Source organism: Maylandia zebra, linkage group LG19 (assembly GCF_041146795.1).
Source record: "Maylandia zebra isolate NMK-2024a linkage group LG19, Mzebra_GT3a, whole genome shotgun sequence".
Classification (NCBI taxonomy): Eukaryota; Metazoa; Chordata; class Actinopteri; order Cichliformes; family Cichlidae; genus Maylandia; species Maylandia zebra.
Window position 1 is genome coordinate 26,410,004 of NC_135185.1, and position 27,623 is coordinate 26,437,626.

Sequence of the window (27,623 nt, forward strand, 5' to 3'; positions counted from 1 at the left end):
GTTTATCTCTGTTGTCAACAATGGAAAAAGACCACAGATACTCAGACAAACACAAAAATGAGCAAATATCCGTACAAGGGAACACACACGCGCAGATGCACATATAAACACCTCGACTCTGCAATATAATCTAGCAGTCCAGTCGTCCATTTCAGAGCTTGAAATGCATTGTGCAGTGTTATCAGGCTGGACCGAGCACAGCTGGCAGCAGGCTGTTTGTCTGTCAGCCGACAGCTCCATTAGCTCAGGCTGGCGGACAGACAGATGGAGGCACTGCAGGGTAATGAGCAGAGAAAGGAAAAAAGGTTGAAAACGGCTTCTTCCCTTGAGAAGGAGCAGTTTTCAAATTGAGATGAGGGACTCGCGGTCTCAAATGGGAACACATGACAGGATGGCCATCTGTTCACACTTTTCAGGTTTAGTGTTAAATTCTCAGAGATCAATAGCCAGTAAAATGGTCTGATTCTTGCTGATTAATGACATCTTTTTCCTTCTATTCTCTTTTTTTCTTGGTACCTTCTCTGTTTTCTTTTAAACTGCTGTGGCCTCTGCTCATTCACTGCTGCTGGACACATAAAACGTATCATCATTTGGAATCAACTCGTAAAAAATACTGATAAATATCATTCAGGCCCCAGACCTGGAGCCTTTAAGTATCTTTCAGCTGTTTTTATCTTTATTTTTTGCAGCTTTGCTGTTTTGAATCAGCCTTAGCTCTAGACAGCAGGCAGCTGATTTAATGAAGATTTTCTGATGGCCCACTTTATTTGCCCACTCAGCAACAAATGGCATGCCTAGTTAGAGCTGGATCGTTCCAACAGGAGTTGTAGCCACCAGAGCTGAAGACAGCACTCGACTTACACTCGTGAGATGGCCAGCATAACACAAACATAACACATAATGTAGCATCCAGTCGAACTGAGAAGGCCAGAACTGATGGTTGTTGAATGACCTTTATTATTCCTTGCCGTGTATCAGACAACGAACCAACGTAAGAGCTAGACAAACAAATAAAACAATTACCATATTATTCATGTAACAGCATCTTAACCGCTCATTACGCTGGTCTAACCGTTTTCTATTAAGCTATATAATACATATTATGCATTTCAGATTGCTCAAATTAAATCATATACATTACAAACCTTGTTCCCCTGTCGACTGTAGCTAGAACCATTTGTTTTCGTACAATTTAACTATATCCCTCTCTCCCTTTTCTCCGTTAGCATTAATTTTTCACCTTCTTCCGTCTTTCTGCACATCAAGCGTTTACCGTTAAAACATTCACTTCCGGTCCCACAGGAAGTTACCAAAACAAAAGCACAAACGTTACATTACGTGAATGTGGGCCAGCTTTACACATCCGCCGCTACACTCCCACCAAATTATTTGCTGTTACAAACAAATAAAACACAAATAATTTCTAAACAGGTAACTTAACAATGATAATACCTTTGTATATGCAACAACAAATTCTCATCGCATTTTAACTGCTTAGTGCATCTTGTTTTTCACAACTTTCCAGCAGTAGAACCAACTTATGAACTGGGCGTTCCACTGTAGACATCTTATGCAAACGTTCACCCTTTTTACTAAGGTTTCTGTCTGCAAAGGTTACTTTGACCTTTCTCACAAGTCCATCTTCGTCTGTTATGGTGTCCACAACCCTACCAAGTCTCCATTGGGATCGTGGCAGTATTTCTTCCTTGTCCATCACTATGTCACCTACTTGCATATTCCTTTTAACAACATGCCATCTCTGCCGGACCCTGATGTTGTGCAGATATTCTCCCTTCCATCTGCTCCAAAATTGCTCCGTTAGGTATTGCACCTGACGCCATTGCTTCCGGGCGTACAGATCCTCTTTAACAAACTGTCCTGGAGGAGGCAAGGCTGTTGTGGTCTTCATAGTTAGGAGATGATTTGGAGTTATTGGTTTCAAACTGTTTGGATCATTGAGATTGTCTGTCGTCAATGGGCGGCTGTTTACTATTGCAGCTGCTTCATAGAGAAAGGTTCTGAGCGATGAATCGGTGAGTCGTCTCTTTGCGAGAGCGAGTGTGGCGTTGAGGACGTTTCTCACAGTCCGAATTTGTCGTTCCCATACTCCACCTGCGTGGCTAGCATGGGGTGTGTTAAACACGAATTCACATTGTTTCTCAGATAGAAAGATTGTCAGTTTTTCAGTGTCTATTTCATTCAGTGCTGCACACAGTTCATTTTTGGCACCTACAAAGTTAGTACCTCGATCACATTTTATTTGTCTGACAGAGCCTCTCAGAGCTATAAAGCACCTTAGTCCATTAATGAAAGCGTCCGTAGTCAGGTCTTCTAACATTTCTACGTGTACTGCTCGTAAATAGAAACAAGTGAAAAGGAGAGCGTACCTTTTGTTTTCTTTTCTTGCTTGTTTGGTTAGGAACGGGCCGAAAACATCCATACCACAGTATGTAAAAGGCGGAGAATGCTCGACTCTTTCTGTGGGGAGATCTTTCATTTTTTGTCCTTCCACAGCTCTCCTTAGTCTCCGACATGTCACACACTGACGGATGTAGTCTGATACTGTTTGACTTAGCTTGGGAATCCAATAACCGCTGGACCGTATTTCGTTCATTGTGAAGCTCTTTCCTTGATGATTTATTCTTTCGTGACAGTGAGCGATTATGAGTTTTGTAGTATGATGGTCTCTTGGAATGACAGTTGGATGTTTGAATGTGTTAGGAAGCGATGAGTGTTGTAGCCTTCCTCCCACCTTGAGCACATTGTCTTCGTCCAAGAAAGGATCCAACTTGTAAATTTTGTTGCTCTCATGTAGTGCCTTTCCTTTGCTTAATGTCTTTATCTCATCTGAAAATGTTAGTCCTTGTAGGTTTTTGATAATCACCATTTCAGCGTTTTGTCTTTCAGTTACAGTGCTGAGTGACTTTGATTTGTCTCTGAGTAGGAAACGTTTGAGACGTGCTATGGCACTGACAGCGTGTGACCAGGATGAGAACCTTGTGAGACGGTCACAGAGACTTCTGTGTTCTGTAGTTTGGCTGTTGAGTGTTTGCACGTTTCTCACCTCTGGATCTCCCACCAAAAGTTCAATAGACTCTTTAGTTGGAAGGTTTAACTTCTTTTCCCATAAGAACTGAGGGCCTGTGAGCCAGTTTGATGATAGCAGTTCCGCTACTGATGTGCTCCTTGATGTTATGTCAGCGGGGTTTTCACTCGTCGGTACATAGAACCATTGCTGTGGTGTAGTATTGTTTTGTGTCTCGCCTTCAGGTCCATTATCATCAATCTCTTTGGCATCACCCCTTTGTATAATGTCATTCATGTATGTGACATAGTCTCTTTTGTATTTTTCATCACGCATTGGTTTACATGTGAGCTGATTGAGTCTGCTCTCGGCGAGTTGTCTGTTATCTGGCATTTGTAGCCTTTCTTTAAATGGCAATGGCATTTCATAATGTCCCTTTTCTGCTTGTGTTATGCCTTGTTCAAGTTTCTCAAGAAACCTAAGGTCGTCTTGAGACACCGGCTTTTCGTTTATTTCGTTTTCTTTAAAGTCCCTTTCTAGTGCACGTATTGCATCTGCGGGAGTACATGGAGGCATTTCTTTAACAGTTATTCTGTGACAGAGACTCCTTGTTGTCTCTGATGCACTGCATGGCACTGAGTTGCCAACTATGCTCCATCCTAAATCAGTTTGGATGGCATATGGCTCATTGTCTTTACCTAAGAGTACTTGTCTAGGCGCCAGAGCTTGGGGACAAGTATAACCTATCAGGAGACTCACCTCACAACTGAGGAGCGGTGGGATCTCATCTACAATGGACGACAAATGACTCCACAGTTTTGCCGTGTCACATGTTGGTATGTGTTCTCTATTTGCAGGTATGTAGTCCTTTGTGTAAGCAGTTGGGAGCCTTAGCACAGTTGCTGAATTGTAACCTCTCACTAGAAGATCACACACCTTTCCGCTGCTTACTACTGCATTTTTACCCATCATTGTGGTAAGTCTGAGTTTCACAGGGCACACATTTGCTTGCAGTTTCTGTGTTACATCCTGATCTATAAAAACAGTGTCGCTCTGCGTGTCTAGTAGCGCATAGACTAGTTTTTCCCTTTGTGGATTAGCAGCCGTTGAGACCCATACTGGGACTATCATGGAGGTGCTGACTGTGTGTTCTGCTCTAGCGACATTTAACGCCATGGCTGTTGCACTTTCAGGTGAGTTCCCTTGTGTTGCGTTGTCTATACTCACTTGAGCTTGCTTTTCTCTTTGCAGACTAATGCTGTAGTTCTCATCGTGAAGACAGGTCGGGTGTCTCTTAGAGCAGGTTTCACAAGTGAGGCGCCGTTTGCAGTCCTTAGCACTATGACCTTGCTTTAAACAACCATAACAATGTTTATTGTCCTTTACATGTTTCTTTTTCATTTCCAGGGTCATTTGCAGAAAGTTTGGGCACTTTATAAGTGGATGCAACTCTTGGCACAGTGTGCATGAAGAACTGTTGTATATTTTAGTCTTTGCATCTCTTTCAGTTGTGTTAATGTTAAATACACTTGCCTTGTTTCTTTTGACTTCTTTTGTGTTTCTTTTGTCATCATTTGTTTCCGGGGAGCGAAGTGCATGTATGGAAGTGACTGGGTTACATGCTACTTCTGCTTCAAGCGAGAGAAAGGAGGCAAATTCACTAAAGCTGGGGAATTCACCACCGCCCATGAGTATCTTTGTTACATGCCTGTTCCATCTTGTGTTTATCCAGTCTGGCAATTTATGCAACAGTTTCTGATTTTCTTCACAGTCATTGAGTATTTGCAGTCCTTTCACGTGAGGCATAGCAAGTGTGCATGCATTCACAAAATCAGCAAAGTTCCTTAGCCCATCAGCATCTCTCGACTGTATTTTAGGCCAACTAGATAACTTCTCTCTAAATGCCCTTTGTAGCACGAAAGGCTGGCCATACCTTTGGTTTAACTTTGCCCAAGCATCGTTATACGCTTCTTCATCATTTCTGAAGAAAGTCCCTTCAAGGCACTTGCGAGCTGAGCCAGTTACATACCTTTTCAGATAGTACAGTTTATCTGCTGCTGACATGCCAGTTTGTTCAATAAGTGACATGAAAGTGGATTTCCATTCAATAAATTTTATTGGCTCACCACTAAACATCGTTGGTTCTGGCGTGGGGAGTCTATTTATTCTTATGCTGTCTTGTACCGCCTGTGCAAGCTGGCTGACACTAGGAGGGGTTGTTGGCGCCGGTATGGAGTATGATGGTACAGTGTGTTTGGGTGTGTGCTCTGGGTTCACCTTTTCCATCTTAACTGAATATGCATCATCAAGTTGCGACAACTCTCTGTTGTAGGCGTCCAACCTGGCGCGAGCGGCTTCCACCTCCCTTTCGGCTTTCAGGCGTTCCAACTCTGATGTTTGAACTGCCATTTGTTTCTTATGCTCCTCTTCTAGAGCCTTTATCTTTTCCTTCTGTCTTTGTTCCTCTTGTACAATCTTGTACTCTGCCTCCTTTGCTGCTAGTTCTGCTGCTGCCTCTGCTCGTTTTGAAGCAAGATGTGAGGCTGAAGACAGTTGGCTACGTTTCGATGCTGCAGTTGAACCATAGATGGACTGGGCATAATCATGTTCTAATAGTCTGCGTAGACGTTTTCTTTCATATTCTCCATCAAAATCTCCATCTACACTGCTTATTCTTTCCAGGATGACTTTCACGATGTCATGAGTAACTGCTTCACATGCATCGGTTTTTCTTCGTATGTCTGATGAAGGTGCAATGTGACTTCTCATTTCAGTGTACAGCTTTAGCAGTTCATCTTTTCTTTGCTCTACATCATCTGCAAGATCTGCCATTTCTTTCTCTGAAATGTCCAACTTTAATCTTTCTCTTGTTTCTCGCACTCGTATTTTCCATTGTTCATAAAGAGTTAATAGTCTTTTTTCTTTTTTACTTATCTCTTCTTTCTGATAAGTTAGCATTTTTTCGGTTGGCACCTTGGCTCTTTCTGAACGCCTTGGAATCGCAGAGTTACTTTGAGCTTTATCTTGTGGCTCATTTAATATTTGTTCTTTGTTTGCAAACTGTTCATTAATGTCTTCTTCTGAATCCTCCATTTTAACTTTATTTTCCTTATGCCTTTCGCCGTTTTGTTCTCTGACCTGCTTCTGCCATCTGCTGGACGTTGTGGGAAATGCCGTTAAACCTTGAGCCCTCGTGGTGTAGCAAAATGGCGGCGGTCAAGCTCTTACTGTAGCATCCAGTCGAACTGAGAAGGCCAGAACTGATGGTTGTTGAATGACCTTTATTATTCCTTGCCGTGTATCAGACAACGAACCAACGTAAGAGCTAGACAAACAAATAAAACAATTACCATATTATTCATGTAACAGCATCTTAACCGCTCATTACGCTGGTCTAACCGTTTTCTATTAAGCTATATAATACATATTATGCATTTCAGATTGCTCAAATTAAATCATATACATTACAAACCTTGTTCCCCTGTCGACTGTAGCTAGAACCATTTGTTTTCGTACAATTTAACTATATCCCTCTCTCCCTTTTCTCCGTTAGCATTAATTTTTCACCTTCTTCCGTCTTTCTGCACATCAAGCGTTTACCGTTAAAACATTCACTTCCGGTCCCACAGGAAGTTACCAAAACAAAAGCACAAACGTTACATTACGTGAATGTGGGCCAGCTTTACACATCCGCCGCTACACATAACACAGAGATTCCTAAACAGGAGATGCTTATTCAGTTGCCAGAAGTTTTGTTAAAAGATTAACTATTCCAGTTAAACTACTAACTGAGTGTGCATGAACAGACCTGACAATTTGAGTAACTGAGGTTATAGTTTATAGAGATTCACCGATTCACAGATCCAGATTTAAAACCCTGTTTTTCGCCCCAATCAAGCTCCAACCTCCCACGATCCTGATATAGGGCTAAAAAAAACTGATGTATGAATATAAGATTAAACAGTAAGTATACAAGTAGTATCTATAATGAGCTTTTTTACATTTGTCCCTGCTTCTTATTTTGATAGCTCTCTTGCAAAGGAGATTATTATCTCACCCATACCGACCTCACATCCACTGATCCCGGCGGCCACAACATCGGGACCTCACAAGGCCTGTGAGCTGCTCCTAGTTAGTTGTAATGGATCGCCACTGTCTGATGCAGTTTTCACCCAGAAGTCACAGAGGCACTTTTCCTCGTGGCCGCAGATAACTAAGCTCATCCATCACCCACATTTCCAGTCCACATGGCTGGTGCTGGGGGACCAAAACCCACTTTTTTTCATTACTGTAAAGTGCCACGATTATAGAAAAGTCTCCTGCTGTCCTAAAACAGCTATTATCCTTTTTTTTTTTTTTTTTTTTGCATTTTCCTTGCTGTTACCATGCAAAAAGAGGGCAAGTTATTGTTTGGATGGATTTCATGGGCACAGCAGGCACGATTCAGATTCAAGGTGATGAAATGGGAAAACACACCCACCAGGTTTTATGAGCAGGTGTGAATAGCGCCAGAATGGCGGCATATCTCCCTGCTAATTGTGCTAACACCTCTCTGAGAACTTCCTCTCCACCCACAACCATGTCCTGTTTAAACTTCCCAAGTGTTTGTAAGAAAAAAGAAAAACCCCGATCTTTCTCCCACTCATGTTGATGGAGGATTAAAGGGAACAGATTGTAAAGCAACTTAAGCAGCTCCTCAGTCTATCAGTGTGCTGTAAATACACTAATGTGAATGCCAAAAGACTATTTTAAGATATGACAACAGAGAAAGTAGTGTTAGACTGCATTTTGGTCTGTCTTGTAGATGGAGCAGAGCATGCTACAGAAAGACGTCCTCAAGCTCAACACGTATGTGGCCTTGTACAGCTTCACCGCCCAGGAGAGCCACGACCTGGAGATGAGGTTAGCGCACGTACACACACATGCACAGACGCTCTAATAATAAGAACACCTGCACATGAACTTAGACTGTGAATTAACTGACTTTGACATAGTGATTTCTTTAGATAGATTTCTCTTTTCTTTTAAATAAGAAATAGAAGCAAATACGAGGCTCACGCAGTGCAACCCAAACATGATTTATCTTCACTGAAATTTAAGTTAAACTTTCCGAACAAAACAGATGGAATTCAGCGCTTACTCATATCCTCAAAGGGAAGGGAAGCAAGGGAAAATTTAAAAGACAAGAAGTCATGTTGCTCAATTCCACTTTGTTCTCTCTTTATCTTGTGTCATTTTTATCTTATATAGACTAATTACTGTCTTCAGAGACAAGAATGGATTCACAAAAGGAACTAATTAGTGCCCTCTTTTTATGTAACACTCCTCAAAGATTTATTTCTCTGGTGTGGCCTCATTAATGTTACCTGGGTGTGTGCCAGCATTATTTATTAATATCAAATCTGTTACATGTCTTCTTAGATTTATCTTCAGAGAGTATGAGGGTCTTTGAAAGTCCATTTATAGATCCTTTAAAGGGTCCCTTCAGTGTACCAGGCACACATGCTGTTTCTGAAGGATAACACTGAGTTTATTGTAGTTAAAGTGATGAGACATTCATACTTTTCAGGTCGGCGCAGAAGCAGATACTTGCATAATTTGGGCACAGATGCCAAAAGCCTCACTTGTTCGTGTATTGTTCACAGTTTGCTCCATAACGATTAGACATTTTAGTTATTAGTAATTACTAAATGTAATTACTAATTAGTAACATTTAGTAATTGGCTATTAGTGGTGGAAGAAGTCCACCACTAATTGCTTGAAATAGGCTGTTTTGAATTGTAATAAGAATGTAAACAAATATTTTGAAATTCCATCAATTAAAGCAAAATACTAATTTCAAAAACTGCATTTAAAGTGTCAAAAACTGCATGATATCTAAAGGCATTACATTGTGGAGCTTGTCTGTCATTTTCCCATTTTCACAGTGACCACCACCCCATCTAGACTATTGTTTTGGTAGTTTTTAATTAAATCCCGAGACAGTGATCACCTAATGGGTCACCCATGGTGTCCAAATTGGACTCAGAGTCAAAGTTTCATTGGTTATTTTCAATGGATTTCCCCTCAGTCATTAGTTTGTGCCGCACTAAAACCAGTGACACTTAAACTTTAGTGCTTCATGCTTTAAAATAACCTTTGAATTATAATGGATTATGAGCTTGATAACATCATTGATGTTTATGTTGCTCATAGTACAAATAAGTTTGTAAGCTCAGCCATGGCATCAACACAATCTTAAGTATCACCTCAGACATTATTCACATATGCATTATTCTAATTTTGAACACTTAGTCAGACAATATTGTGTTATGATAGTATATGAAAACAAATTTCTGACTTTTATACTAAGCAGGCTTATTTTGAGCTTTTTAGCCTTTATTTTTGACCGGACAGTAGAGTAGAGAGGAAAGCGTGGAAACAGAGGAGAGCAAGGAGAATGAAATACATGCAGGAAAACCATCCCTCCTAGTTCTGCCTGAGCTTTCTTCCTGTCAAAAGAGAGTTTTTCCTTCCCACTATCACCAAGTGCTTGTTCAGAGGGTGTCGTCTGATTGTTGGGGTTTTCTTTCTGTTATTTTCAGGTTTTTAACTTACAAGAAAACATGCCTTGAGGTGACTGTTGTTGTGATTTGGTGCTCTACACTATCCCTCTGAACTGAACTGAACTGGTCACCTGCTCAGCCCAGTGAGCAGTCAGTCTCCCCTCGCTCTCTCCCTGCTTTCCTGTCGGCTCTCTACACTTTCCTATCGATAGAGCCAAAAAATAACATAGTATTTCCTAAAATGTTGGCGCAGACTAATTTTAAGCAGAACAGGTCAGTATTTTCTGAAAAAGTTGTATTTTTACTCAGTTGAATAAAGCATTTGCATTCTATTTTTATCCTATTGTATATTTTATTCTATTTATTCTACTGTATATAGTATTTTATTTTATTTTATTCTATTCAGTACAGTATTTTATTCTTATTGTATTCTAATTTTGCTATATAACTTTTGCACTGTCCACTTCCTGCTGTGACAAAACAAATTTCCCACGTGTGGGACTAATAAAGGTTATCTTATCTTATCTTATCTTATCTTATCTTATCTTATCTTATCTTATCTTAGCTTAGCTTAGCTTAGCTTAGCTTAGCTTAGCTTATACACAAGGCAACAAGTTGACAGTCTGAGTCAACTTGTTCTTGTTGCTGAGACTCGGGGGGGGGAAGCTGGTGTTTAATTTCCAACCCAGCCTGTGAGTTCACTGTCTGTACATTTCCAGACATGCCTGGTTCATGATGTCAGCAGTTGTTTTTGGTTTTAACAAACAACTAATTAAAATCACCTGATGTAGCACCGGTTGGTCTGTGGTCAGAACTGAAAAAAAAGGTTGCATTTCTGACCCAGAGCTACACAGCCTTGGTGTCCTCAAAAACATATTTAAAAATTGCATCCAAAGATTTATTAACATTGACAGCAGACGATGATTTTTACGCACACATACTTGAAGAGTAATTTAAAGTAGGCAGAGCTTCACATGTCTGGCCTGCCTTTTTATCAGTCTGAAACGAAGGGTCCAGGTTTTACTCCCCGCCTTAACCATGACTGATTGGGCGTCATACTTTGAAATAGGCCCTCGGGAAAGAACAGTCCTTCAGCCTAAGTGCCCATTTGTTCTTGCTCTCGCAGAAATCTTCTGAGGATTTAAGGACAAGCGAGCAGGAGTGCACTTGTTCTTTTCATCTCTTTCCTACATGCACACAGTCGTGGGTCGCTCCCCTCCCTCGTCGAGAAAAAAACTTCAGTCGTTACACTTCATTTGAAATTCATTCATCTCAAGTACTTCAACTCCTCCAATGCCTTTATTTCAAATCTATTTTCTTCTTCTGAAAGGCTGCATGAGGGTTTTTTTCTTCCTCAGCTGGGCTTATTTCAGGCTGTAATCAATACCTCAAACAAAAACACATAAAACAAAGATGATTGAACTGATTCCTTATTCAGAAAGTTCACATTTCATTTTAATTTTAAAGTGTGTGTGTGTGTGTGGGGGGGGGACAGGTTTATGATTAGTTTCACTTTCCACCACACGCTTTGATTACTTGATTACCTTTGGCCACAGTGATTGTAATGATGACGAATGTTTTTGCAGTTTAGCAGCACAGCAACCCTCTTCTCGCTTTCACAGCTCATTTTTTTCGTAATTAAATTATTTGAAGTAACATTTCCCCTGCTTCTAATTGGAGCATTAATCTGCATTGTTGCCATCACCTCTCAAGATTTTACAGTGTTGGGCACTTTGCGTTTCTCACCTTCCATGAAAGGTGTTTTTTTGTGAATCATTTCCTTTTTGAATCACAAAAGGAAGTAAAAGGAAGACAATTACATAAACCAACACTTGGCACCGCAGCGTTGGTCCTTTAGATTTTTATTAGTCAAATTTAGCCCGTAGCTTTGAACAGATGTTTGTAATTATGGCACACAGGGCAGTGGGATAGACTGATTCATGCATTTCCTGGATGGATGAAGGAAAATTACTCGGAGCAAATGGAATTTAGGGGCATTACATGCCATTTAAGTGTGAAAATACCCTCTCTATCGAAGTCTAAATGTCATTATGTTTCCAATCAGTGATGGATTTGAGTATTTTTCCTTTGTTTTCAAATAATTCATGGATGTTTTCATGTATTGCAGAGCAGGAGACAGGATCTTGGTGGCCGATGACTCCAATGATGACTGGTGGAAGGTAGGTATTACATCTCTGTGTTACAGCAAAGTTTCACTAAGTTTTTTTTACACAAAGCCAAGAAAAAGCTTTAAAAGAAACAGACCGATAAATGATATAAGTCTGGTTGTGAATTATAGGAGCAAGGAAACAGGGTAACTCGGGACACAAATGCATAACAGATAAATTAGGGAGACGAAAGGGCCGATTGCATGACAGCACAGAGACAACCTGTCGCCACCAGACCATGAAGAAAATCATCACGCATTTTAACACCATTGTGCTCTGTAGGCTGTAGATAAACAGAGACATCTGGCCAGTTTGGTCTTTAAACAACAGATACCAAGGAAAGAGGCAAACATTAGCACCTGATGAAGCACCTGCATGCAATGTGAAAACATCATAGTGAACCTAATACATGATTTACAACAGCATTTACTCTAAAGGTGTGTGGACGGTTTTTATCAAGGCTTCGATGTAATCGTGCCAAGTTTGAACCCTCTCATGTCCTGCCGTTTTATGACTCCTTTTTTCAGGGTGTAATTGAGGACAGGATCGGATTCTTCCCAGCAGCCTTTGCTCATCAACTGCGGGCTGGTGACCAAGTCTTCAGGTGTAACAGGACGTTCATCGGCTGCAAGGAACAAGGCCAAATCACCCTGAAGGAGGGACAGGTACTGCAGGCTTGAGCAGATGTGTCCTCGTGGGGGATGAGTAAAAGCTGTTTTAATCTCGAGACAGTAGTGAAGTGTCCAATGGCAAACGTGTAATAGACATGAAATGGGCACTCATACAGAAATTGCATTACCAGCAGGGAAAGACAATATATTTAAAGCCACAAAAAGCGTACTAAGTACATTCCAGGGTCCTTAATGGTCAGACTCGATTAAGATATGGGGCTGATATGTATTTACATGTAAATGTGTTAATAATGTCTGTTTAAACACGCTCCCATGATTATTTCATGTTGGCTTAAATTAAAATAAAAAATGATCTTCATTGACCTAGACCAGTGAAACTCTCTTTCTGTCATCATGAAGCAATATCTAGAAAATCAAGTCACATGACATCGTCTGTTGTTGCACTTTCCCAAGTGGAGCACACAGTCGGGATTTAGCTACAGTACCTGACAGGTTTAGGAAAGAATGGCATCTGGGTAAGCATGCGAGAGGTATGACACGACCACCTTTGGCTCATTGTAGATTCACCAGATAATTAGCTACTGTATTCTCACATAAAAGCGATTGGACACTAAAAATGTTTCTTCTTTTCACGCGAGAAGCTGAGAAAAGTTCAGAGCTGCAGTGATTATGATAAAGTGTTCTAGGAGGGAACACGGGACTTACGTCAGCCTGGATCCAAGCTAGTCTGTAATCAGGTCAGATATGGGAGATGTTTGCTGTAACACATCTCAGGTCTGTGTGTATGTTTAATATCAGGATGGATTCAAGTACACTCTCTTCATCAAGGCGTATAACACAGTCGTACATGTTCAGCTACAGCTGCGTAAAGGATAGACGATAGAGCTGCATGCTTTAGTGGCAGTGTTTGTTTGGGTCAGGTGCAATTTATGAAAGTCAGATTTGGAATATGTCCAGTATTCTGATTTTTTTTAATGCAATGCTAAAGAAAACTGCAAACAGTCGTTCTTATGATTAAAAGTAAGGATATGGGTCCTTTTCATGGCACTTGTGGAAGCTTTTAGTAGTCTTCGGGCTTAACATTAGCACGATTCATATAGGGAGCAACATCTTCATTTTGGGTTGGGGAAGCAATGACCTTATTATGGATATTAACATTTCCACATTAGGCCTGTATCTAATTCACGAGCACACTCCAGCTACTACATTGCATCTGATTCATATTATCCAGCAGCTCTTCAGACATCATATTACCTTCCTGCAGCTCCCGCATTGCCTCTTACCTCCAGTGACTCTTCAATTGTAGACAATTATTCACTGAAAAGCTCAAGTGGATTTGGCAGACAGAGGAGCATAATGGCTGCACTTAAATCAGGGCCCCTTTTTCCCACAATGCTGTCCAGGGCATGTTGGGACTCTGAGGAGATTTAAAGTAAGCAACCCCCAGTGGAGATTTAACCACCAAACACAAAATGATCCTATGACCCACTCACTCTCCTTCCAGCCTCTCAATCCCAAGGGAAGTTGTTAGGGAGTACTCAGATCAAGCTTGCAAACACAGTGTGCTCTGACTTATTGTGAGTGTCAATGAGTGAATAAGCTTGATCATGTTATGATCTTATTTCCTTAAAACACACTCCTGCTGTCTATAATTGATTATTAGTTTGATAACCATTATGTATTTTTAAAAGAGGCAATTTATAACTCTCATAAACAACTCAATAATATACATTCTGGATTTTCCTTATTATGGCTATGGTTTTCCAGCATCTTACCTTCCAGTAACTCAGAAAGGATCCATAGTAAGACCTGTTTGTGCTTTATTAGGTACTTTTTTCTGATTAACTGCTTTCTACATGTCCTGTTTGTCGGTAAAGTAAAATTTTTCTTCTGGCTTTCAGATCTGTGTGAGCAGCGAGGGCGAGCACAGCGGCTTCATCAGAGTGGAGAGCGGAAAGAAGAGGGGCTTCGTGCCCTGCGATGTCCTGGAGATCATCTGAGACAAACTTTCAGAGAAATGAAGACCGAGACGGAGAGAGTCAGAGAGAGAGAGAGAGAGAGAGATCAGGATGAGCCACCTGGAGGAGTTCACCCCATCAGAAACTGGAGTTCGAACTCGTAAAAGCGGCGCTTGTTTTATCAGCACGCCTTCCTCTTTGTTCCCTCTCGAACCAAAAGGAGAGATGAAATGAGAAACTGCTTTTTGTTTGCAAGGAGACGGGAGATCACTGTGTCACTGGATTTTATTTAAATTTATCCTAGATGGGGTTTGTTTTTTAAAAATTTCCCCTTAGTTCTATCCAGCCTGTTTACTTTTTGAAAGCAGGGCTAACATTTTAAGCCTAAAACACAAACACATGCTTGAATGATTATTTTTCAGTATATGAATGGAAGTCCTTCAAATAATTTAGTTTCTCATGCTTTTATATTATGCTCCAAGCAAAAATAGAGTAAATGCAACATAGTGTAAGCTCAAAGATGGCTATTTTGAATGGCAGAGTGCACATCATGGGAGGGCAATGGAAAATAAACTGAAATGAACACGTACGAGCAACTTGTATAAACTGCTTACTGCAAAATTAGATTATTTAAGCCTCCAGTTTGTCCTTTGTCTCTCTACAGAGTCCTCCAAAAAAAAGGAACACGTTTCTCTTGTAACAGGTACGAAACAGCAAAGCGCAGGAAGTTAAAGAAAAGCACATAAGGGAGTAATTTCAAAAGAGTTTGAAATTCTCTGTGGTCTTCCAAAATAATTGCCCGCACACTCCCAAGCTTCACTGTCCTTTCACCATCTTTACTTTCAAGACTTGTCTCAAAATTATTATTTTATCCATTGATTTATTATTTGCTTAAATTTTTCATCAAAGATTTACAGTATGGCAGTATAATAGGAACAGAATAGTGTTTTTAATGATCACAATGTGTTTGATCTGCTGGGAAAGGCCTGTGGAGAAAATGTGTAACTAAATGACACATTTCTAGTTAGCGTGTTAACTTCGAAGTGCTAACTGGTGTGCTTTTCCTCCTCCTCGGCACAGACTCTCATGAGCGGGACTTCATATTCAGTTTATAGCCAAGTGCATTTACAGCAAGCTGTTGCATCAGAGTAGATATAGTATATCTGTTAAAGGCTGTTCTGCACTGAAACTTGGCTTTATTGAATGTCCAAGGAAGCTTAACTGTACATAATATATGTACAAAAATAAAATTCTTTATTAAAGTATTCTGCAGAGAGTTATTCCCGAAAAGCTTCATGGTCGGTCTTCTCGTCTCACAGCAAAAAGATTATGGGTCCTGTTCAGGATGTACCCTTCCACTCACCTTATGATAAGCTGACATAGGCCACAGTTATAGGCACAGTTTATTCTGGCTTTCAGTGGAAGTGAATGGTTGTGACTCAATTTATTAGGCGTGCGAAACAAATTCATCTTTGCAGCAGTATCAGAAAATTACTTAGGAGGATATGTTTCATTTATCTCACGCTTACATTTTCTCGCTCTTCACATCAGTTTCCAAACTGGCAGCTCAAAGGTTGCAATCAAACATCAGAGAAAAAAATCTATGTTGAGTTTTAGCTTAATGTATTCTCAGGTATTTAATGCTAAAAATTAGGCTAAATGAGCAACTCTTTTAGGACCAAAGTCTTGTTTTGTAGTGCCTAAAGCACCTTGAGACGACCGTGGACCCATTCTGATTTGAGAAAGAATGAGCCTTGATTGTGTACAAATACTTTTTATACATTTGTACACAAATATAAATAAAAGGTAAAAGGTAAAAGTTGATATTGGGTTTGTGGGTTGTCTGCTTTGCATAGACCATGTCGTTGTTTATAATGTATAATCACAAAATGTCTAAATGTACTGACACTTTAGACAAACAAAGAGTAAAATAAGGAAGAAAGGGGGCTAAAAGTTCGGTATTTGCAAGAAAATTGTGACGCATGGATGTTAACGGTCTTTAAATGGAGCCTGCTAACAAAATGTAACCTGTACACTCTTTTAAAGGACTCTTTTAAGTCTGTAAGCAGTCCTGGTTTATTCCTGTTTGATCTAGCGCAAGCAGAGTCAGTGCACATCCTGCATTCTGAGAATTTTATTGCACATTCAGAGGCTTCAGCAGCTCCATTAAGCATCTGCTCACAAGTTTAAATAGTTGCCTAACTATAGAGGTTGAGACAACCACAAACAATTTGCTATTTTGGTGTTTCCTAATCTTCCTGTTCTTTGTTTGTGAAATTGCTAACGCCCACCAGGTCATCACTGCAGGGCGCCAGCAGGTCTCATATATTTGACTGCAACGCCCCCTGGTGGCTGATTACAGTAGAAACAACCGTTTGAGGTGAGGCGAAGAACACACAATGAAGGACAGGCTGTGGGAGAGCCAGAGATTAATTATACACAGAAAGTGAAAACAGGTGAATGAGGAAGAAACAAGCTTAATCTTAAAAATAGAGAGGGTGTCTTTCTCCCAAATTGAAACTGGGAGCTGGTTCCAGAGAAAAGCAGCTTGAAACCCGAAGGCTCCCATTCTAATTTTTAGGAACCACAAAAAAGTCAGGAGTCTGAAAGAGGAGTGCTCTGAGAGAGCATCACTCTGAACTGTTTCTAATTTTAGAGATACTGTCGAAATGCAAGAAGGCAGTCCTACACATTTGTTTAATATGCGCATTGAAGGGGATATCCTGGTCAAAAAAATTCCTTACAGTGCACTAGGTATCTGCTTTGACACCATATTTGCTAAAAAACAATATGGTAAATGGCCTGTATTTGTATAGCACTTTTACTAGTCCCTAAGGACCACAAAGCACTTTACACATCCAGTCATCCACACACACATTCACACACTGGTGATGGCAGCTACATTGTAGCCACAGCCACCCTGGGGCGCACTGACAGAGGCAAGGCTGCCGGACACTGGCGCCACCGGGCCCTCTGACCACCACCAGTAGGCAATAAGGTGCAATGTCTTGCCCAAGGACACAATGACCGAAAACGTCCAAGCCGGGGCTCGAACTGGCAACCTTCCGATTACAAGGCGAACGCCCAAATCTTGAACCACGATTGCCCCAATGACCTCATAGGAGGCCATCTGGGCCCTTCTGTCTTTAAGCCATAAGTCTAACTAATCAATGAATGCCATCGGATGTCATGGCAAGAAAAAGGTGGGTGGAAATGTATACTATGCCTTGTAATTGTACTGCCTAAGACAAGTAAGATCAATGTAAATAGTACAGAACTGGTCCTAGCACAGAACCCTGTGGAACTCCATAGTTAACCTTTGTGTGTGAAGAAGATTCGCCTTTTCACAAAAACTGTTCGGAAATTCTGATTTATTCCACTGCAGTGCAGCACCTTAGATTCTGATTGGCTACTCTGATAACCCCCAATTAAAACCTTAATATCTTCAGCACGGACACCTCCTCCATCTGCCCTTTGGTTGGAGCTACTGCCAAATGTTTAATGTTCTCAACAAAACAAAATAGGAACTCACAAACTGTGCAAAACTTAACTGTCATAACTGACAAAGTGTCTGTTTTGAGCTCATGTTTTCTGAACTGATATTTACTGATACTGATATTTTCAGTGGTCACATTGATTAGTTCCACAGCTTGACTGCTTGCTTTTTACCTCATTGTTTGCACAGGATCTGGACTACCTGCTCAGCACTAAGCAACACACAGTTGCTTATGAGCAGAGTGAAAAAGTTAAAGAGCCATTCACCGTGTGCTTCCTGTATTTATCACATATTTCTATATTTATGCACTTTTAAAAGAATTTGAAGGGGGTTCATGCGGATACATGCATTTTTTTCATTCAGATTAGTTTTTCAATTCTTTCACATCGTGTCATTTCGCACATACGCTGCATCTCTGACTCACAAATGTATATGCAGATGTACAAAATGACAGCACCTGCTGTCAGCAGCAATAAGACGACTTCTTGTAAAGTTTTTTTCTTTTCATAAATTTGCCAAGTGTGCATTTAAAAGAAGGCACGTACATCATGTGCTTGAATAGGTGTGATGCAGGAAGGTGGTGGTGGTCTGTGTTTCCTTTTCAGCTGTTGACCCATAAAACCCTCATGGATACATAAACCTTTACAATCAAAATACAGTACATATTTAAATTATGCATGTGGGCAAATATGAAAAGTGGTATGTGGTGTGAGAGGTCCAACATGCACCCTAGTAGTGATTGATGGTGGTGGTGTGGAGACCGAGACCTCGAAAAGCTTTGACGTTGAAAAGAAAAGCCTGACAATACCACCTTGGGAATTTTTAATTTAAAACTTAACTAAGACCATCAAGAAAGAATTAACAGCTGGATGTGGTTCAGATCATTAAGAAGCTGAATGTTATTAAAAATGTTGATCTGCAGGGCCCTGGGTTCAGATTGCAAACATGCTGGGCGTCAAAGATGGCTTTATGAGATTTGCAAATAATTGCATTCTGTTTAAGGGTCACATATGTAGTAAAATAAGCCCTGATACAGTTGACAAACAATCTCCATAAGCTGAAAAGAGAATAAAAGGCCCACAAAACAGCTGTGATGAAACAGCGTGGACAACTATGAGTCCTGCCATCACCATCGGCCTTTTCTTGCTCTCCACAAGTAAGAAAAGCATCAATATTTACTAAACCTTAATGATAATTCAGCTACTTTTCTAAAGCATGTTCTATTTCTTAGCTTTTGTTGAGTCATGGAAGTCTCTGAAGGTCCAAACTGTACAGAAGCATTTTCCACAGCAGTTATGACGACATGAAAACAAGAAAGATGACCACAACAAAGACCACAAAGAGGAGGTGAGAAAGCTAAAACTTCCTCTGCAGAGATAGTGACTCACTGACATGTGAGCACATTGCATTTATTATATTCATCCAAACGAGTGCTTTTTTATTTTGAAAGCGTTTTTTTTAGCTGAGACTTTTAGCTTATTATGCAAGTAAAGCAGGCTAAAAGATCTCAAAAAGCCACACATGATGTGATCTAAAGAAATTACTAAGAAACAACAAAGTCATCAATATCTATAAGTCTGGAACAAGTTACTATTTCTATGGCTTTGGGACTCTGGTGAACTACAGAGAGAACTGTTATCCACAAATGGGAAAAGAGGTGAGAAAACTTCCCAGGAGTGGCTGGCCTACCAAAATTACTCCAAGAATGTACCAATGACTCATCCGGGAGGTCAATGAAGAACCCAGAACAACATCTAAAGAACTGCAGGCCTCACTTGACTCAGCTGAGGTCAGACTTTATGATTCAACAAAAAGAAATAGTGAAAAGACAAAAGCTGAATTTTCTGGAAGGTTTAAATTTGGCTACATCCGGCATAAAACTAACACACTATTTCTTAAAAAGAACATCATACATGGTGGTGGTAGTGTAATAGACTGGGGCTGCTTTGTTGGTTCAGGACCTGGACAATCATCAGTTCATATCCTGAAACTCAGGTATGCCTACGTCTGATGTGAAAAATTAATTGCCCCCTAAACCTAATAACCAGTTCTTCAACAAGACCTGCAATCAAGTATTTGTGATAACTGACCCACTCATCTTTGAAGAATTCCTTTAATTCCGGCCCATTGGAGGGTTTCTGAGGGTTTAATCACCAATTAATATTAATATTAGACAAAAAAAAACAAAGTAAATACAAAATACAGTTTTTAAATGATGATTTCATTTATTTTACTGTATCTTGTTTGTATAAATAAAATTATTTTGGAGAAATCCATCTCTCATAATTCCTGTAAATCTCAGTAAATATGCCACAAGTCAGTAGTGCTTTTACTTTCTGCTTTATCACTTCTATAGTTTTGTTGTTTTACAGTTTATATACATGCAAATAAATAAGTTATTTTGGCGTAACCTTGAAGAAACCCATAGTGAATCTGCTAATTTACTATTTTAAATGTATTTACTTAAAGAACAAAATGAGGAGGCCTTTAATGTGCCAGCGAGTGGCAGACTTCTGAAGCTGGGCTAATGAAGGATCTTAAAAACGGTAAAAAATCAAGTTGATCAATGTCTTAACAAACAACCACTCTGCCCGGACCATATGTGCTAATCTGAAACTCTGTAAGCATTTCATCGTCGCACAGTTTAGTTGGACATCTGCATATTGAGCATTTCCACCCCTAAAACAAATCTACTAGCACTTACGCTACTCTCATGGGGCCCAAACTGTTTGCGGACCTTTGACTGATGAAAGTTCTCCACAAGTTGTATGACTATTTGACCATCTTTGAGTCATTTATTCATTCTGCAGTGCCGTGGGATGCTGTTGTGTTAGTGGGGAATTACAGATGCATGCTGTGTAAGCAACATGCAGCAGTTGTTCATTTTAGGTAGTCAGTGGTGAGCTATGTGTACATATTGTGTTTGCACATTACATTTTAAAACTGAAGCTGGAACTTGATTCACAGGGAGTGAATCTTATGCAACCTACCACAGACAAACGAATGTTTGCAGGTGCAGCAGCCGCAGCAGTCTCTGTGGGTGTGCAAGATACATTCTTTATCAACTCAATCTAACAGCCAGTCCAAACAGACAGAAACATCTGAGATAATGACACTAAATCAGCCCTTTGCATCCATCAGAAACAGGACAGTATAGTTACTTTCTATTTATCATTGCAAAATTAGTTTTTATTTCTGCGATGTCATTAATTTTCCTATGCGTATGCTTGGACATAACTTTGAATAAAGGTCATTAACCCACACAGGTTCCATCTGGAAGTTGACTCCTCTTCTTCTTGCTAAGAAAATTGAGGTATGCATACTTTTTTCATACACTTCCTTTCTTCCTATCAACAAGCTGCTAATGAACCCTTGTTCTTTCTCACCTTTGATCACTGACAGAAATTTCGAAAGTCCACTTGGGCAGCTTTGAGTCACCACACCGGACACAAATACCTTTATAACGTCAAACATTACGTTGGAGGAAGTTATTCGTTTAGAGGCAAGATGAGAATATGTATGCACACAGTTATGATTACCCCTGTACACATCAGTGTTGGATTTATTTATTTATTTTATATGACTGCAAAACTGGCAAATATCTAAACCCACATTCATGGATCAGTTATGGGTAAAATTACATATATATAATATATACCATTAATCAGTGGCTACATGGCAGGGGCTTTACCAATAAGTCAGAAACACTGTGAAATACAAGTCAAAAAGCACTAACAATACCACATCTATATATTATATTATAGTAAATTTATAATCAGTTTTCTCTGAAATTCTACTGTTAACCAGTCACAAAAACCTCTAAAGTGATGTGAGAACATTGTGCATAAAAGCATCGCCCTGCTCTAAATGTGGACAACACACTAGCTGTTATTAGATTTTGCAAAACTTAACTAAATAAACTCGATAAAGATGGTCATATAAACATTAATATTCAAATAAGAGATAAAATATTGCCCCAAGATGCCATTGCCTTTTATGTTAATAAGGGAGTGCACTGACTGACTAAAAAAGACAAATCCAAATATGTAGGTTGTTGCGGTGATGTGTATATTTTCTGCTCTGTGGTAACTGGGTTTGAATTTCAGAAATGTACATGTGCAACCCATGCACCTTTTCCTATATAAAAGCATCTATAACCACAGATACTCAGGCATCATCTCTCACTGGCTGCGATGGAAACATCTTCACTCCTCCTTCTGTGCCTTGTGGCAGCATTTTCAGGTGTGTACCTTAACACTTGTTTGCATGAGAGTGGATATGAAACTGCAAAATCACCGATGTGTCTTTATGACTTAAATTGTAATTTGGCATTTCTACTTGTTTGAATCGCAGTCCGTGCTGTCCATGGACGGACCTTAGAGGTCAGCATCGATGATGAAGAGGACGTGGACATCGAAGTTTCGATGGGGGCAAGTGGTTAATGTTACCGCTTTAAAGAACTGAGCTTGCACTTTGAATATCAGGGGTGGCACTTCACGGTCTCAGTGAAAAATCTGAACTTTTTCATTTCAACTTAATTTCTAAGTCAACCTGACTAAACAAAAAATAAGACTTATGATCAGTAATGGTAGAAGTATTCAGAGTTTACCTAAGTAAAAAAAAAAGATTCCTGGCACAAGTGAATACAGTGAATTTAAAAGTGAACTTAGTAAAAGAGAAAGAGAAACAAAGAATAAATATATTAATAATAGTTTCACCAAGTAGGGTCCATTGTCTCAGTGACTTATCAAACTACTTTTGCACTTGGGATGGAGATGCAGGGTACACTGGTCAGACAGCCAATCATCATCATCATGTGAATGCCACAGAGACACAGAGAAACATTCACTCTCACATCCATGCCTTTATTAAAAACGTATTTTATATTTTTATACATCATTATTATTAATAAACAGCAGTACACATACAGTATATCACAAATATACAGATACAGTTGTGGTCAGAGGTTTGGATACACTCATCTTCGGCATGAATATCCGGGATTTTTTTTTTTTTTAAGGATTCCTTTGAACTGATTTTTTTTTTCACCATGGTGCCGAAATTGAAAGATATATGTTGTTTAATGATTCCAACCTGGAAAAAGTACTACTATAATTAACGTCTTATTTAGAGCCACCAATAACCCTAACATGCATGGGTGTGTCTTATATTTGCAGCTTCCAGGAAAGTGCTGGGCTTGCAAGTGGATTTTAAACAAGATGAAGAAATTTGCAGGACCAAACGCCACTGCAGAGGTAAAATGTCTGATAGAGTACCTGCAGCAGTTAACGGCATCATTCAGTCAGAACAGTAATGCAAGTTTTACTTTCACAGAGCCTGAAGTCAAAGTTGCTCTCTATCTGCGATGAAATTGGACTCTTAAAACCTTTGTGCCGCAAATTTGTGAAGGTGCACCTGGAAGAATTGATCGAGGAACTCACGACAACTGATGATGTGAGGACCATCTGTGTCAACACGGGAGCATGCAAGTAAGTTCCCACTATTTTGTCTTGTTGATCTGAAACCACATAGTTTAAATCAGGGTTGATCTGAATGGTTTCTGCAGTATTGCAGAATTTTAGAGATAGCTATGGGACCAAAGTAGCAGTTTATAAGTAGGAGCCCTAAAAAAAACAGACCAGCGTGAATTTTGAAGTGCTGGCTTGTTTATGGGAAATAGAAGACACAGAAATATCCATGCAAAATAATCTATGCATCTAAGTCCCAGAATAAATAAATATCTCTCCGTGTCCAGTTCAGGTTTTTCTGTCATGTGTTACCGCGCCAGATCCGCGGAAACCTCTGGCAGTTACTTGAAGGTTCCGTAACTGACGCGTAGCCGGCAACAGCTTACTATACAGGTCAACTCCGCTAGCAAAAAGATCGAAGGAGGCGTAGGAAACTGCTTCACCGAACTTTATTTCTTCTCCAAGGCACGAACACCGCGTACAGTGGGCTGAAACAGTTTACTCACAGCGAGCATCGCCGACACAACTCTGGCTGTCGAGGGAGTTATTATATTCCTTTTATTTATTTTCTTTTCGTCTCTTCTGTAGCTAACCGTTACTTTTTTCCCCCTTCTCCGCTCTCTCTCTCTACACACACCCACCAGGCAGTCCCGCTACACACATCCCGAATACATTTCCCATCAGGCTTCATCCTTAAAGGGCCATGCCTGTAACACATGCTAACCATCATCAGCTCCTTTGCGGTTAATCTAGATTTCTTCTGTCTGCTACACTTGCAGAATGACTGGTTGGGAACGTTCAGTAGCACTTCAGTGGGTTACCAATACAATTACAATGAAAGCGTTACTGTCGATACTTTCAAAGAGAGCGCAGTGACAAGATTGCCTCCAACAGGTGTGAACTTCTTAGAGAAAAAGACTTTTGCAGCTGACCGTGTTGCATATGCATTTCAGATAGTTTTGGGAGGAGAATATTTAAATTAAGTGCACAAACAGATTTAATAACGTTTGCGACATGAAATCTACTAATCTTTGCGCTGATATTTCACGCCGGAAAGGGGAGGTTAAGGTATTTTGCTCTTAAATTTGAAGGCGTCTGGATGAAAAAAAAAAAAATATAGCACAGCTTTTATAAATAACCCGGAAAACTGACCACTCTTATGCGCGCTATTTGGGGATCACATGTGTAAAATCAAATGTTGGCTTGAGTCCTTGCGGAACAGAGATTAAAGTGAAGTGCTACCAGAAGTGTGAATCATTTCATTATCTCTGGGACGTGAGTTGATCCAACAGTCTCAGGTTAACAGCGTCGGGTTTTCAACGCTAGGGTCTCCACGCGGCACAACTTGGCCAAATCCTCATTCAGACTCACAGTAGATGTTATCCACAAGGACCGAAGCTGGACACAATCACATTAAAATAAAAATTTTAAAAAGGCATCTGTTCCCAACGTGCTCGGTAGTCTCTTCACTCACAGGCTCGTACGTTCGTGCGTTCTCCCCCCCTCTACTTCCACCAGCGAGTGGCTGTCTCTGGTAAATTTGATAAAGGGACAATACACCAAATAGAAGCGTGCAAAATAACAACAGCAATGTTATTTATGAGTGCAAAATACAATTCACATTAGATTATATTAAAGTGGGTTACAGTTCATTTTCAGAAATGTCTCAGCAGTGTTTACTTCACTTTGTTACAACTTTAACTTGATAAATGCTAAATACATAGGCTAGCTTCAACATGCAAACATACCCTAATATTATCTGTAATAGCTCATTATATGTTTTTAATGTTTCTGTTTGTTTTGATTTGCTCTCTTTAGCCCAAAGGAGGTGGACCTGTTTTTTTATCCAGAGAAGGGAGCTCCACGCATTGACGTTAAGGAGTTTCACTGACTTCATCTGCACGAATACAATCCACAACGGCTTTGGAAAAAACAATCAACAAGTCATCCCAGTCGCATTTGCCAATAATTAACCAATTAGTTTCTTCTTCTGCTTTCTTTTCAAACGGCATCAATTTACCTTTATTTCCTTTGCAATGCCATACGTTCAATTTCTTTATCTGTATCTATGCACTGGTATCACAAATAAACCGCTGAAATCATCACATTGACTCTGTTTTGTTGTTGTTATTGTTGTTGTTTTCCAAACCAAACTTCAGAGTAGCCACTCTGATCAGAGATATGAATGCCAGCACTGTCGCTATGAAGCAGCAGCACTTCAATAAAGTCATGCACATAAATTTTAAACAATTCTTCAGGGGGGACTTTGTTGAAACCTTTAATCCTGTAAAGAAATCCATGTAATGATCATTTAAATATTAAGAGGAAAAGCATTCATTAATTCATTCAGCCCATCAGGCTTCACCATAACAGGATGCTGGTGTGTGCTGCTAATATCCTCAGCCAAAGACCATTATTTCTTCTTGGTGTGGCATGTGTCAGTGAAAATGATGACTTAGTGAGCTGTCTGTGTCGTTCTTGAACATTTCGCCAGCAAATAACTTTGCATGAAAAAACTAAAAATAAATAACCGATCATGGGTCAAGTGTCTAACCAGAGAAAAAAACAGAACCCACATTCTATGCAAAGTCTCGATCGTAGATAAGTTTTGTGTAGCTCAAACTAAAGATTCCCACACTGTGCTCATCATCAACAGTAGCATCATTTTACTTTGCTTAGAGCTAACTAGCTTTAAAAAAAAAAATAACATCAGGTTAATAAATGATCAGTGTGTAAGAACAAGTAAAGAACTCGCTGTTCAGTTCAGCTCATTGAAGTTAGTTATAGTGCTGTAGTAAAAGGTTGGAGCACACTTGCTTTCAGAACTGTCTTCACACTTTGTGACAGAGATTCAACAAGGTGCTGGAAACATTTCTCAGAGATTTTGGTCCATATTGGGGGTGACTGCTGCAGATATGTTAGCAGCATATCTATCTGTGTGATTGAGATCTGATGACTGTGACTTCCAATACAATGAACTCATTGTCATGTTTAATAAACCAGTTTGAGATTCATGACATGGTGCGTTATCCTGCATCATCAGAGGCTGCACTTCCCACAATGCTGTCCAGGGCATGTTAGGACTACGAGGAGAATTAAAGTAAGCAACCCCTGTAGAGATTTAACCACCAAACACAAAATGATACTATGACCCACTCACTCTCCAGCCTTTCAGTCCCAAGGAAAGCTGTTTGGGAATCTTCAGAGCAGGAATGCAAATACATTATGCTAATTTTCCTGTTGACAAAAACGTATTTATTCCTTAAAAAACACCCACATTCCCTGTCATTAATGATCAGTTTTATAATCATTTAGAAAAAGATGCACTGTATATCCCATCAGCAGCAGCTTCATCAGAGTGGCAAGTGGAAAGAAGAGATGCTTCATGCCCTGCAACACTCTGCAGATGATCAGAGGCAAATGTTCAGAAAAATGAGGACAGAGATGAGAGAGGGGGAGGCAGCATCAGCCAGGTCAGAAGAAATGACTACAAGTGAGGGAGTTCACCATGTGAGGAACTTTTCGTTGATCTTTCACTCCAGATTATTAAGCTATCTTAATCTACCAGATAAAGGGTGGGTCCTGTGGTGTGCAGTTTATCTGAGACTGCAGTCCCCAATGCACATGTGATGTTCATCCTCACATGACTAAACAAAAAATAAGACTTATGATCAGTAATGGTAGAAGTATTCAGAGTTTACCTAAGTAAAAAAAAAAAGATCCCTGGCACAAGTGAATACAGTGAATTTAAAAGTGAACTTAGTAAAAGAGAAAGAGAAACAAAGAATAAATATATTAATAATAGTATCAGCAAGTAGGGTCCATTGTCTCAGTGACTTATCAAACTACTTTTGCACTTGGGATGGAGATTGTGATGGCTGCACTTACAGCCACACAGTGGTAATATCACCATGTTAGTGTAGAGGCTTATAAGTAACCTTGCATTCACATTTCTTTCTTTAAATATAGGAATTAATTTACAGGACAATAAATAACTGGTTTTGGTTTAGAGTTAATCCACATATCCACATAACACTGCATTCTAAAATAAGTGCGCACATTTTAGTTTACACTGTTATGTATGATTAATTTTTTGTTTTCTGAGTTACCTTAGTTCCAGCTGTTCCAGTCCCTTGATTAAGGAGCCAAGAGGCAGAAAAGGGGCGGAGCGAGCTTTAAAGGAAGACTACAAATTGGTTCACGCCATAACTCAGGACCATGGCGGGGAATTGGAGTTCATTATGTTTGGTTTAGTTAGGTTTTGTGTGTTTTACCCCTTCTCCTGTTTTTGTGGGCTGATCAGCCACTATTTAAGTTTCCCCTTTGTCTTG

The 27,623-nt window shown here is 39.9% G+C and overlaps 2 protein-coding genes across 4 annotated transcripts in view; both read left to right on the top strand.

Moving 5' to 3' along the window:
• stac (SH3 and cysteine rich domain) overlaps nt 1-16,375 on the top strand; it is a 36,330-nt gene extending 19,955 nt beyond the window's left edge. The window contains exons 9-12 of one of the 2 annotated variants that reach the window (XM_004540471.4): nt 7,830-7,927; nt 11,699-11,750; nt 12,266-12,403; nt 14,272-16,375. In XM_004540471.4, the coding sequence (XP_004540528.1) occupies nt 7,830-7,927; nt 11,699-11,750; nt 12,266-12,403; nt 14,272-14,370 (387 nt within the window). In that variant the 3' untranslated portion in view covers nt 14,371-16,375. The remainder of the gene's footprint in view (nt 1-7,829; nt 7,928-11,698; nt 11,751-12,265; nt 12,404-14,271) is intronic. The other variant, XM_004540472.4, reaches the window with a different exon arrangement.
• Nucleotides 16,376-22,006: 5,631 nt separating this feature from the next.
• Nucleotides 22,007-25,397, top strand: LOC143414025 (antimicrobial peptide NK-lysin-like). 2 transcript variants are annotated; one of them, XR_013094595.1, is made up of 5 exons: nt 22,007-22,066; nt 22,178-22,254; nt 23,002-23,079; nt 23,159-24,826; nt 25,111-25,397. XR_013094595.1 is itself a non-coding variant. In XM_076877637.1 (5 exons), the coding sequence occupies exons 1-5, from the start codon at nt 22,018-22,020 to the stop codon at nt 25,181-25,183; spliced, it is 432 nt and encodes a 143-aa protein (XP_076733752.1). In that variant the 5' UTR covers nt 22,007-22,017; the 3' UTR covers nt 25,184-25,397. The 2 variants fall into 2 exon arrangements, 1 of the variants encoding a protein (XP_076733752.1); XM_076877637.1 differs by having other exon boundaries at nt 23,159-23,313.
• Nucleotides 25,398-27,623: the final 2,226 nt, after the last annotated feature.

Bases quoted from the DNA above. Each gene is read 5' to 3' on its own strand.
- LOC143414025 (XM_076877637.1), top strand. From the start codon at position 22,018: ATGGAAACATCTTCACTCCTCCTTCTGTGCCTTGTGGCAGCATTTTCA. The intron at 22,067-22,177 runs GTGTGTACCTTA...TTTGAATCGCAG, and splicing joins CCTTGTGGCAGCATTTTCAG to TCCGTGCTGTCCATGGACGG. The intron at 22,255-23,001 runs GCAAGTGGTTAA...TTATATTTGCAG, and splicing joins ACATCGAAGTTTCGATGGGG to CTTCCAGGAAAGTGCTGGGC.